This window comes from Oryzias latipes, chromosome 23 (genome assembly GCF_002234675.1).
Source record: "Oryzias latipes chromosome 23, ASM223467v1".
In the NCBI taxonomy this organism is placed as follows: Eukaryota; Metazoa; Chordata; class Actinopteri; order Beloniformes; family Adrianichthyidae; genus Oryzias; species Oryzias latipes.
The window spans coordinates 4,742,453-4,754,785 of NC_019881.2; the positions used below are offsets into that span (position 1 = coordinate 4,742,453).

The window sequence follows — 12,333 nt, forward strand, 5'->3', positions numbered from 1 at the left end:
GTCTTTTGTTTGTATTTTGTTTTGAAACAGTGACTGTGTTGCATAATTGTGGGATAAAAACAAAGACAACCTAAGCAGAAGTCTAGTGGAGGTTTTAGATTTTTAGTAGAGTTGGTAAAAAAAAAAAGGTTCTTGCAAATTGTGCTAGGGTATAAATATGATAGCTTTGAATTCCAAAATTTATTTTGTTGAAAACAACAACAATAAAAAATAAAAGAAAAGTAGAGGACCAAGCACAGAGCAGGTGGTACACCATAAGTCACTGACTATTGATCAAAGACTGGAATTTAAAACTTAAAATACATTCTATTGCTGACGTGGTTTAAAAAATATGTTGAAATAGCTGTCAAACAATATTACAGTCATAACTTATGACAAAAATCTTAAAATATACTTAAAAAATGTGTCTGGAAGTGGTGGTGCATGACCCAAAATCCAGGAAACCAGGTTTGGTGGTGGAAACTTAGAGACCCACTTTGATTAAAATGGTGTTTTTAACATGTTCTTGTGGCATTGGTGTGTCCAGCACTCTTTGTGTATGCTTAATACCTGTCTGTGAGTTTGGATGGCTGGGGTAAATGGCGTATACTTAAAAAGCGCTTTTCTACCTTCTTCGAAGGCCCAAAGCGCTTTACAGTCACAGTCCCATTCACCCATGCACACACACATTCACACACTGATGGGGGCTCGGTGAACACTGGGTGAATGAATCTAGCCCTTGTGCTATCCTAGGCACTTTAACATTGGGAGTTGGGTCATCTAGACCCACTGAAACTTTTTTCATCAATGATTTGTGATCTTCACTGGATTACATGAAATCTTCTTCACCTTTATCCACCTTTGTCATGGTAGGGAGAACACGTCAATGATAGCGTTTAGCACAAGGGTTAAGAGTGAGTGTGAGCCTTCTGAGGGAAGACCCGCCCTCCTACTTCGTGCTGTGGACCAATGACTGAGGATCCACTCCTGTTTCCTTGCAGAGTTGGCAGCTTTTGTTTGTGGTGGCCGGCTTGTGAAGTTTGATTGTTGGTTGACGTGAACAACTAGTTTAACTTTAAATTTCTGACATCTCTTCATTTGTTTGTTTGTTCAGCTAATTAAAAGCTGCACTTTAGCACAGCACTGCAGTCTGGGACTTTTATTTTATGTTAAAAATTATTTTCCCTTCCATTGGGTTGTGATTGTAACAGACATTTTTCTGATGATGGACATAAATTAAGAAGTATTTCTTTAACCCTTGTGCTATCCTATGACCCCTCCCTTACATTGACGTGTTCTCCCTACCATGACAAAGGTGGATAAAGGTGGAAAGATTTCATGTAATCCATGGATACAAGTGAAGATCACAAATCATTGAAGAAAAAAGGTTCAGCGTACTGTCTAGTGGGTCAAGATGACCCAACTCCTAATGTTAAAGTGCCTAGGATAGCACAAGGGTTAGTAAATTGGGAGCAGAGGGGGAAAATAAAAGCTTTTTAGAAATTATTTTATTTGTTGAAAATTCGCTGGGCGGTTCAACAGGGAAAGGGGGGCGGGGTTGCTCTGTACCCAGTAATCCCACACACAATGTTCAAGAAACTTGGGAGGACTTAAACACAGATGAACTGAAATGAAGACTGCTTTGGATAATCATCAACCTGAAGCTGCTGTGACTGACAATTCAAGACACGACATGATCAAAACCAAGAAATATAACTAACAAAACCGAACCCAAAAGACAGAATTCTCACAAAAAGATCTCTTTTCAGCCTAGCTTCATGCTTTGCATACTTTGGATTCACCCATCTGTCTGTATCCAGAGGTTAAACAGTGGCTTTGTACTTGAACCGCCTCTTTTATTAGCTTGTGTTGCTATGATAACATAATTTGTCCATTTTTGCTGAGTCATCTTTCTCCTGCAAAAAGCCAGCTATCTTCGTCTTATCTGTAATATTTTCTGATAGGTTGCATGTAGAAGTCTAAACTACAGCTTCTCTAGCTTGTTTATTAACTATTTTAGAGCTTTATTGATAATATTTTCTAGGAATTGATATAAAAAAAAAGGAAAAATGTAAAGTTGTGCAATAGAAGCACCTTGTACATACAGAGAAATCAATAATTTCATCAGTTAGTGACAAATTAATAGAGCTTGATATGTATTTGCTATTAATTTTACAAATGTAAAAGTTTTGTACTATGAGGTTTGAAGCAGTTGTGGCTTAATTAAATTTTTTTAACTTCCTGTGTTTCAAAGTTGATTAAAACAAGTAAAAATGTTTTATTTTGCAGACTGTTAATGCATAATTTCAGTGTAAAGCTGAACATGACTAAAAATGTTCTTTTCTGATAAGTCCTGATCTCACCGAACGAGGTCAAGGTTTAAAGCATTTAGCCCGAGACGCTTTCCCCTCTTTTAATAAATAACCAGGGATGCAAACTCCAACAGTTGCAGAACCGTTTGACCCCTCCCTCTCTGAGATATAAAAGTGGGCGCCACGCTCCTCGCCCTCCTTCTTGATGAGCTGCTTGTTGAGCTGTGGTGCAGAAGATCCTCAAGATGATTCCATCCGTTACTCTCAGCACTGGAGCAAAGATGCCAATTGTGGGCATTGGAACGTGGGTGCAGAAGGTAAGACTTCCATTTGATCCAGACTGATTTTGAAAATCAGAAGCAAAAATCCCTCAAATCCTTAGAACATCTGCTGTGTCTTTGGAATGCATGTTTGCACCATAAAAGGTCATGAATGTTCATAAAGTGTGTTTACTGGAAATGTAAACAGTTGGAGGGTTATGTAACATTCTTACACAAGTTAGTTTCAGTCTAAATGCCCTCACTGTGCCCTAACCCCTAAAGGAACATCTAGTGCTCTGGATTTTGACGCAATGCTGATGAATCATCACTACTTTTGTTTTATTTTTTAACTGCAAATATGTCACCCATTTGCCGAAGTGAAAACCTAATATATATGAACGTTTCATGAAGACTTTAGCAATCCACTTTGTTTTGATTATGAAAAGGTGGATAATTTCTCTTGAAAAAAAAAATGTAAAACACGTTTTTCACATGAAAAATCAGTCAAACGCAATGCATTCTGTTCTGTATATGCCAATCTTGTAAGCATTGATGCACTTTAGTTACTTTCAGAGACTTCTGGGAAATTTCCAGGGCCCACCTCATACAGTAGTGAATACTGACGGAATTCTTACAAAATTCCAGTTTGGAAGCAGCAAAAAGATCAACTAGAATACATGAGTTCTACAAGAAAATTTCCTCAGCACCCATTTCTCATTGCATGACATCATTTCTTATCATTCTGAGGCAAAATTTTGCGTCTATTTTATTTTGTAATTTGTGAACAAAACTACACCAAGAGGGTTAAAGATTCATACACAAGTACCTGATTCGTATAAACATGTTGCAGGTCTTTTAAAGTATGTTTGCAACTGAAAAATGATCTCAGCTGTTGAAAATTATATGTATTTTTGGTACTTTTTGCTTGTTTCCCTGCAGGCGGAACCAGGGCAGGTCTGTGAGGCAGTGAAGGTTGCTATAGGCAACGGCTACAGGCACATAGACGGCGCGTACGCTTACGAGAATGAACAAGAAGTGGGGAAGGGAATCCACGCCATGATTGATCAAGGAGTAGTGAAGAGAGAGGATCTGTTTATTGTTAGTAAGGTGAGCCAAGTGAGGACGTAAATTAAGGCATGGAGTAGTTGGCCATGAAAATAAATCTGTTGGTTTTTGGGTGTCTAGCTGTGGTGCACCTGCCATATTCCATCCATGGTGAGGGCAGCATGTGAGAAGACTCTCAGTGACCTGAAGCTGAAATACCTGGACCTCTACCTCATGCATTTTCCAACAGGGATGAAGGTTTGTTGGTACAAAGCCAGCTGGTCTTTTTCGCAGAACTTCTAGTTGCGTAATTTGGATCATCCATCTTGTTTACGTAACACATGCTTAGAGTCTGGAAGCAGCTCTTTTCCTGTTTATCTTCTCGACTCCATATTTCAGTTTCGCAATCTTAACATATCTGTGTTTTCTCCTGACAGCCTGGGAAGGAGATTTTTCCTTTAGACGAGGATAAGCAAGTCATTCCCTCTGGCTCAAATTTCTTGGACACTTGGGAGGTAAAACGGTTTTGTTGTATTGATGGAACTTTGCCACCCTTTTTTTTTTACTAAAGATCGTCTTTCGATCTATTTTTTAAAGCATTCCCAGTGATATTATAATTATAAATTATGCTGTTTTTACCCAGAATCAAAAAGCCTGTGTGGCTTTTTTAGGACATATTTTCTGCAGAGTGACTGCACTACAAAAAATGAATCTTAACAAATAAAAAATGTCTTATTTTCTATCTTGGAAGAAAAATAATCTAATCAAAGTTTTTCAAAAGCAAATCAATCTTAGTTTTCAAAAGACCTGCATTAGTGACTAGAATGTTTTTCCTAAAATAAGAATTATTGGTTAAATCATTAGCAGAGTTTTAAGAGAAAATCTTCCAATGAGGTTAGAATATTTGACTTGTTTCCAAGGGGGCCCTTTTTGCAATGAGTGGTTCATTAGATATTCACCTCTGAATTGTGGGTGGGACCGTTGACGCTGAGCAACTCCACCCCCACTTCCCCTTCCCCTTGCTGAGAGCTCTCTGTTTACATGCTTAGATGAGGAAAACAAAGACGTACATGGATCTAATCGCCTTCAAGTGGATCCATCAGAATGGAGAGGAGCAGGGAGAGCTTGTGTCCTGCCCAGCACCTTTTTCTACATCACAAATGTCATCTTTTTTTTTAACTGCATTTTTTCATAAAGAAATACTCAAACACAATTTTTAAGCTCAATTCTCTGTATGAATGAGAGAAATGCCACAAGAATATTTATTATGTGCCCATTATGTGTTGTTTAGATTTGTTTTCCTTCTTCAAACAGACATTTTGGCAAAATCTGAATTCATTCCATACCTGTTTGGCTTCTCCCTATCCCCATATTTATCCCTCCAAGCAGAGAGATGTGGACAAAAAGTGTCTTCAAATCCGGACGTTACTACCACTTAATGTAGCCCTCAATAGTCACGGGTCATGTATGTTAGCTCGTAGCTGCCAGCGTTTGAAACATACATGACAACATCCCTTTCATAACTTTAAAAAGTCATGCTAAAACAAAAAAGTCAACATTTACATTTAAGTAAAAAGTTCTGGGATTCAGAGCACACCTACGTGGAGGAATCTGTTTTTCCACCGCGTCACGCTTGTGGCGAACCATCATTTGTGGCGGAGGGTTACCCAGCTCTAAGTTGTGATGGCTCCCCATTAAAAAAGCAAGTTCGGATTCTGTCATGTTTTGTCTTTACTTCCCCTTTTCGGTTGGCTGGGCAACCCGAGACACCAGAGTTTGGATGAGTTTTCCCATTAAACAGCCTCTGAGTAAATGTGCCCACTGCTAAAGTCCCTCTCAGACCTTTTAACAGTTTTTAACTTTATGTGTAATCCGTCTGAAGGAAATGGAGAAGCTGGTGGACGCTGGGTTGGTCAAAGCCATCGGCATCTCCAACTTCAACAAGGATCAGATTGAAGCTTTGCTAAACAAACCCGGCCTCAAGCACAAGCCAGTAACCAATCAGGTAAAAGGAGACAACATTGGCAACACGTGTTGCACAAAAATCCTTAAAGTAAACAAATTGTGTGAATCCTCAGATTGAGTGCCATCCGTACTTGACCCAGGACAAGATGATCAACTACTGCCACTCCAAGGGCATCTCAGTGACAGCTTATGCCCCTCTGGGCTCCCCTGAGAGACCCTGGTGAGAAGATGAACAACTATTACCTCACAAGTGCTGAGGAAAGTGGTTGCGTCCCAAGTTTGTAATTCAGTTTTCTGTGAAGGGCCACCCGCGATGATCCCTCGCTGCTGGAGAACTCCACCATTAAAGCCATTGCTGCAAAGTACAAGAAAACAGCAGCACAGGTGAGAGGTCAACGTCTTGATTCCACTTTTTTTTCATTTCATATTTTCATAATTGATTTTGTTAATTTATCAATGAGCAAACTGCACACCAAATATACAAACCAAATACATTTACTAGTGCATGTTTGCCACCTACAGTTGGAAGAGGGTTGGTGGGAAATGTCGCAGTGGTGCAAATTGGGCACAAAATTGTTCAGTTCATTGCTAGTGTCCTTGCAATGGTGGTGGATGTGGATTACTACTGTGTCGGGAGAGTAGCCTTGATTTATCTTTATTTGAAAAACCAACGCAGACGTCGTCGGGGTCGTTGCCGTGTCTGGGTTCACCACTTAGACCAGCTACGCTCTGAGTTTGCTGAGTTTCATTGCACCACTACCAAATCCAAGTCCCTGATTTGTCAAAGTTTGACCTGGTTTAATTGGCAATGCATGATCATTGACTGCGTAATTTGCATAAAAAGCCATCGTGCATCGCTACGCACCATGCACGAACATGAGAGTTTTGAACGCAGTAGCCCAAAACACTCATGTTTATGTACGTTTACATAGACATGACGATGTGTACAAACCTTAAGAGAAAGAAAGTGACTATTCGCACCTAATTTTCTAAATAGGCCTCACGGACCCGGAGGAAGGTTTGGGTTAGAGTTAGGGTTAGGTTAATACGTGCAACCAACAACGCCTTGGATGCACTTAAAATACCTGTGGGCAATGCATCTATGTGCATCTTATGTGCGGCCAACATTCCATTAGTTTTTGAGTCTGGTCGCATGTATTGTATGTGCGAATAACATCAACCTGTGCAGGAAAAATGTGCATGAAATAACTTTATCATCTTTGGCGGTTAGGCTTTAGGCCGATATTGTGCATTTGGAATGAACTTTACCATAGATGAACACTTTAAACCTGAGAGCCTAGACTCTGATGGTGGTTAGAGACCAGACCATTCGGAAGCAGGTGGAGAACGGGGTAGAGGAGTTACGGTGAATCATATAGAATGCAAAGAGACACCACCTTTCATGAATTTAAAGACAAAAATAGGATTGTGATTGACTGAGAAGTAGGTGGATCAAAGTGACGCCCTGATTGACAGTAGTGTGTAGAGTGACGTAACAACCCAACGTACCAGAAAATAAGGTAGATCTTAAAATTGTGCCATAGCTTCACCAGGCTCACTCAAAAGTTAATGTTCTGAGAAGAAAAGCAACACCACAGAAGAAGCATCACATGGTATATCACGCCTATTGAATCTTTTTTGTTGTTCTTTGGAAGGTTCTCATGAGGTTCCACACTCAGAGGAATGTGATTGTCCTTGCCAAATCCATTACGCCCAGCCGCATCATTGAAAACATCCAGGTATAAAGACCGTCCTTGACCTTTTTTTAAATATATAATTCATTATTTATCAATAAACATCCAGATGTAGTTGTGCTTGTATGGGGTTTTGAATTAGACGAAGCTGTAAAATCCCTGATTATAAAAATCCCCAATGTTCTGCAGCATGTTTCTATAATGTTCGTCGTTAGCAAACAAACATACATATTTTTACTCCTAGAAAAGTTCAAAGATAAAACCTTTTTTTCTTTTGCAATGTTTGATTTTACTCCTTTCTCTCTTTGAAGATTATTCAGTATTTAAAATCATTTGTGAAATGATACACTAGAGACGTTAAACTCCATTTCATCAGGAAAATCAATGGAGCTTCAGCAGTTTCCTTCAAAATATTCAACCAAAGTGTTTTTTTTTTGTTTTAGTTGTTTGACTTTGAGTTAAGTGAAGAGGACATGAAGAAGATCCTCAGCTTGAACAAAAACTGGCGGGGATTTCCAGCGGAATGGTGAGTGGTAGTAGAATGTAAGCAAGTGTTTGAAAAAAAGGCTTTCCATTCTGAACTGTATCCTGACTTCTCTCCACAGGGCTACAAAACACAAAGATTACCCCTTTGGTACTGAATTCTAGGTCTACTTCTACTCACAAGCTTTCCTGTGGACTTTTTTTACTTATCAAAGTCTACATGGCCTGCAGTCAATAGAGTGGCACGCTTTTGTAAACAGGATTCCGGTGACTCTTGCACTTATTCACTAATATTTTTATATTTTCTGCAGTATTTAACCATTTAATAAACAAATTAGCATTTTTTTTTTTTGGGAGGCAGTTGATGTTAAATGGATGTTACTTTGATGCAAAGTCAATAAAAATGATGTGGCTGCTTAAGAAAAAAATGTGTTGATCAGAAGCTTTTTTTCAATATAAGAAAGAAAATTATCACTAATAAAAAAAATGTATTATTTTTCCATGATATTGAAAATTGATATTGTATATTTTTAATGTATTGTTTGGTGATTTGTGGTTACTGTGTGCACTCATAGCCGTTTTTTCATAATTTTTTTCTCCTTTTAATGTTTCTAAATTGTACATCTTATCAAATTAAAACAGATACTTTTACTTCCACTTTCGGCTTCTCCCATCAGGGGTCGCCACAGCGAACAAGTCGCATGGTAAATTTGGCAATGTTTTACGCCGGATGCCCTTCCTGACGCAACCTTCTCAAACCGGGCTTGGAACCGGCAGAGGTAGAGAGGGGAACAGGGAGCAGCCCGGAGTCGAACCCGGGTTTCACGGACGGAAGGCGCCGCAAACCAGCACGAGCTAAACTGGCTCCCCTCTATCAAATCAAAACAGATGATCAACAGAAATTAGTCTAGTTTCAGGTCAGTATGTTATAGTTAATCTTCAGGTCCAGTTTGTACGGAGCCCGGGACCTGACATGGGTAAAACAATAAATGTTTCGAAACTCGAAACACACAAAACTGGGGAACAATACAATATGGACCAGCACAGGAGGAAGGGAAAGACAGGACTTAAATACATACAAGGCAACAAGACACAGGTGGAAACACTCAGGACTGATGGGGCAAGGTAAAACTCGAAATAACAACAAAACAGGAAATACTACAAAATAAAACAGGAAATCCAGGAACAAAACACAAAGGAACTGAAACCGTTACACTTAGATGACCCCACCCTTACATTGACGTGTTCTCCCCACCAAGACAAAGGTGGATAAAGGTGGAAAGATTTCATGTAATCTGTGGACACCAATGAAGATCACAAATCAATGTAGAAAAAAGGTTCAGAGCACTGTCTAGTGGGTCTAGATGACCCAACTCCCAATGTTAAAGTGCCAAGGATAGCACAAGGGTTAAAAACTGATATATACAAAAACGCACAACACAATACACTGTACAAGAAAAATCTAGCAAAACAAACAAAATAGCGCTAATTAGGAGTTTTATTGGGATTTAGATGCTTGAATAAAGAACCGTTCACACTGTTTCCTCCTATAATCACGATGGAAATGATCATGTAGTCCAGCAAACAGAACAAACTAAAGGGTATTAACAAAATTCATCAAGATGGAATCGTATTCCCATTCTTTAACAATAAAAGCTTCTGCGATTTGGCCAGTGTGGGGAACCCTGAAGTTTACAGGAGCTTAACACTACAAAAAGGCTTGTCTCTACAGAAAATGAAAGCTTAAATTATAGATTATCACAAAAATAAAGCTTTTTTTTCCATAAAACACTAACCAATACAATGGTTTCCTTTTTGTCAAATGGTATCACACTTGTAAAGCAACATAGATCTGTTGGATGGGGTTGCTTCCCCTTCAAAAAATGTGCTTCTCAGTCTAACTTCTCAAGGCCCTGATTGGCTTTAGAACAGGAGTCATCATGCAACATTTGGACACATTAATCAAGGTGGTGTTTCTCAGAACTATGTTGAGTCACTGAGGACCCAGATGCACGTATTTTGTTAAGTCAGAGACAGACCGGGACGTCCCGAGATTACAGATTCCTGTCAGCACTTAGTTTGGAATAGGCTCCATGCTCAGAGCAGAACAACTGGACCAAAACAGCCTCTGTAGCCGGGCATTATGGGAAGTAGAGTAGGAATGTAGGGACCATGACGATGACACACAGCAACTCTTTGAAATGTGGTTAGATAAATGCAGGCTCATTAAAACAACTTTAACATAATCCACATCACTTCTCACACTGTTTCCCAACAATCTATATAGTCTATTAGCAATCTATAGACATATCAGCGTAACTCCCAATGTTAAAGTGCCAAGGATAGCACAAGGGTTAAAAACTGATATATACAAAAACGCACAACACAATACACTGTACAAGAAAACTCTAGCAAAACAAACAAAATAGCGCTAATTAGGAGTTTTATTGGGATTAAGATGCTTGAATAAAGAACCGTTCACACTGTTTCCTCCTATAATCACGATGGAAATGATCATGTAGTCCAGCAAACAGAACAAACTAAAGGGTATTAACAAAATTTGGCCAGTGTGGGGAACCCTGAAGTTTACAGGAGCTTAACACTACAAAAAGGCTTGTCTCTACAGAAAATGAAAGCTTAAATTATAGGTTATCACAAAAATAAAGCTTTTTTTTCCATAAAACACTAACCAATACAATGGTTTCCTTTTTGTCAAATGGTATCACACTTGTAAAGCAACATAGATCTGTTGGATGGGGTTGCTTCCCCTTCAAAAAATGTGCTTCTCAGTCTAACTTCTCAAGGCCCTGATTGGCTTTAGAACAGGAGTCATCATGCAACATTTGGACACATTAATCAAGGTGGTGTTTCTCAGAACTATGTTGAGTCACTGAGGACCCAGATGCACGTATTTTGTTAAGTCAGAGACAGACCGGGACGTCCAGAGATTACAGATTCCTGTCAGCACTTAGTTTGGAATAGGCTCCATGCTCAGAGCAGAACAACTGGACCAAAACAGCCTCTGTAGCCGGGCATTATGGGAAGTAGAGTAGGAATGTAGGGACCATGACGATGACACACAGCAACTCTTTGAAATGTGGTTAGATAAATGCAGGCTCATTAAAACAACTTTAACATAATCCACATCACTTCTCACACTGTTTCCCAACAATCTATATAGTCTATTAGCAATCTATAGACATATCAGCGTAACTTAATTGTCGCGTCTCTTCAGTAACCACCTTGCAGCGTGCCTCCGCTGTACCAAAGCAGCAAGTAAAACGTATTCTACCTGACTTTGATACAGATGTTGAAAATTGGTAAGCGAAATATAACGTCAGAATAAGTGAACTATCCCGACAAGGAGTGCAAAGTGCAGGATTTCCATTATTCTTTCTCTCGTTGCTTTGCCCCGCCTTTGTGATTTCTGGTCACATGGTTCCGTTTACAAGTTTTGGTTCAGATCTGAATAGTCTAGTAGACAGCAGTCTGAATACAGACCAAACGCAAAGTTCAGGGGCCTCATTTATAAACGTTGCGTAAGCACAAAAGAAGGCGTACGCCACTCTCTACGCAATAGTTGAGATTTATAAAAAGCAAACTTGACGGGAAAATGTGCGGTCCTTCACGCAAGCTCTGACCCAGGCGTACGCACAAAAACGGGTGAAATGAGAAACGGCGACGCCGTCGGCAGATGGAAGAAACACGTGAAAGTGAAAATGACAATACTGCCTCTCATAAATAACATGAAGACTTCACAAAGCAAGTCCTACAATTAACAGCTACACCAACACCCGTTTGATCGATCAGCAGTGAAACAAACAAAAAAATCAAACGAAAATCACAACAGAAATTCACATGAACACATATTTGCAAAAAGAAAAGTGAAATATGTTCTGCAATATTGGCATGTTGTGCAATTCATCCTCATAAATAATATAGTTAACAGAACGAAATAATGTACAAAACTGATATTCTCGTTAATGTGTCCGTCTGGCGGAGCCGATATAGGTGCGGGCGTGCGGACGGACGGACAGACGTACTAATTGTCCACTAGGGAAAGTTGTTTTCATATTAAAACATTTCTTCATAAGCTATGGAATTATGGTATTCATGCATATGCCTTTAGTTTGTTTTATTTTTGATAAAGCAGTGTATGGCGTATGTCTCAACCATTCAGAAAGCAACAAGAAATTACATTTGCGCTGATCAATTTCCCATTTCCACGTCGATTATTACCGACATCTGTAGCTTGTCAGATGTAATTAAATGGATAGAAATAAAATGCCCCATCACAATGCGTAATGACGCACAATGGCTGATCTTGCACTCTTAGAAGATGTGGCAAATGGAAGAATTCGGAGGGAACGCATCTTTAGACAGCAAGAAGACGTGCTGGCAAACGAGGACGAGTGGCTTATGAGCCGGTTCCTACTTCCTCTGCGGGCTTTTGGGGGTGTGTCACCCGGTGCATCTGGCGCGTTGGCGTCCCCCTGCGCCTCAGTCACCACTAAGGGATTCCCCAATTCTTGCCGCTTGTCTCTCATCAAACCCCCCCCCCCCCCGTGGCAGACACACTCTGGCGATGCAGCGCCA

The 12,333-nt window shown here is 39.7% G+C and overlaps 1 protein-coding gene across 1 annotated transcript; it reads left to right on the plus strand.

The window, feature by feature from the left end:
- The first annotated feature begins 2,471 nt into the window (after positions 1–2,471).
- On the plus strand, positions 2,472–8,165 carry LOC101157022 (aldose reductase). The gene is made up of 10 exons (XM_023952249.1): positions 2,472–2,608; positions 3,491–3,658; positions 3,737–3,853; positions 4,033–4,110; positions 5,478–5,600; positions 5,674–5,780; positions 5,863–5,944; positions 7,216–7,299; positions 7,698–7,780; positions 7,860–8,165. The coding sequence occupies exons 1-10, from the start codon at positions 2,537–2,539 to the stop codon at positions 7,900–7,902; spliced, it is 957 nt and encodes a 318-aa protein (XP_023808017.1). The 5' UTR covers positions 2,472–2,536; the 3' UTR covers positions 7,903–8,165.
- Positions 8,166–12,333: the final 4,168 nt, after the last annotated feature.

Excerpts from the sequence above, each read along its gene's own strand:
- LOC101157022 (XM_023952249.1), top strand. The coding sequence starts at position 2,537 with ATGATTCCATCCGTTACTCTCAGCACTGGAGCAAAGATGCCAATTGTG. Across the intron at positions 5,601-5,673 it reads ACAAGCCAGTAACCAATCAG|ATTGAGTGCCATCCGTACTT; the intron begins GTAAAAGGAGAC and ends GTGAATCCTCAG. Across the intron at positions 5,945-7,215 it reads ACAAGAAAACAGCAGCACAG|GTTCTCATGAGGTTCCACAC; the intron begins GTGAGAGGTCAA and ends GTTCTTTGGAAG.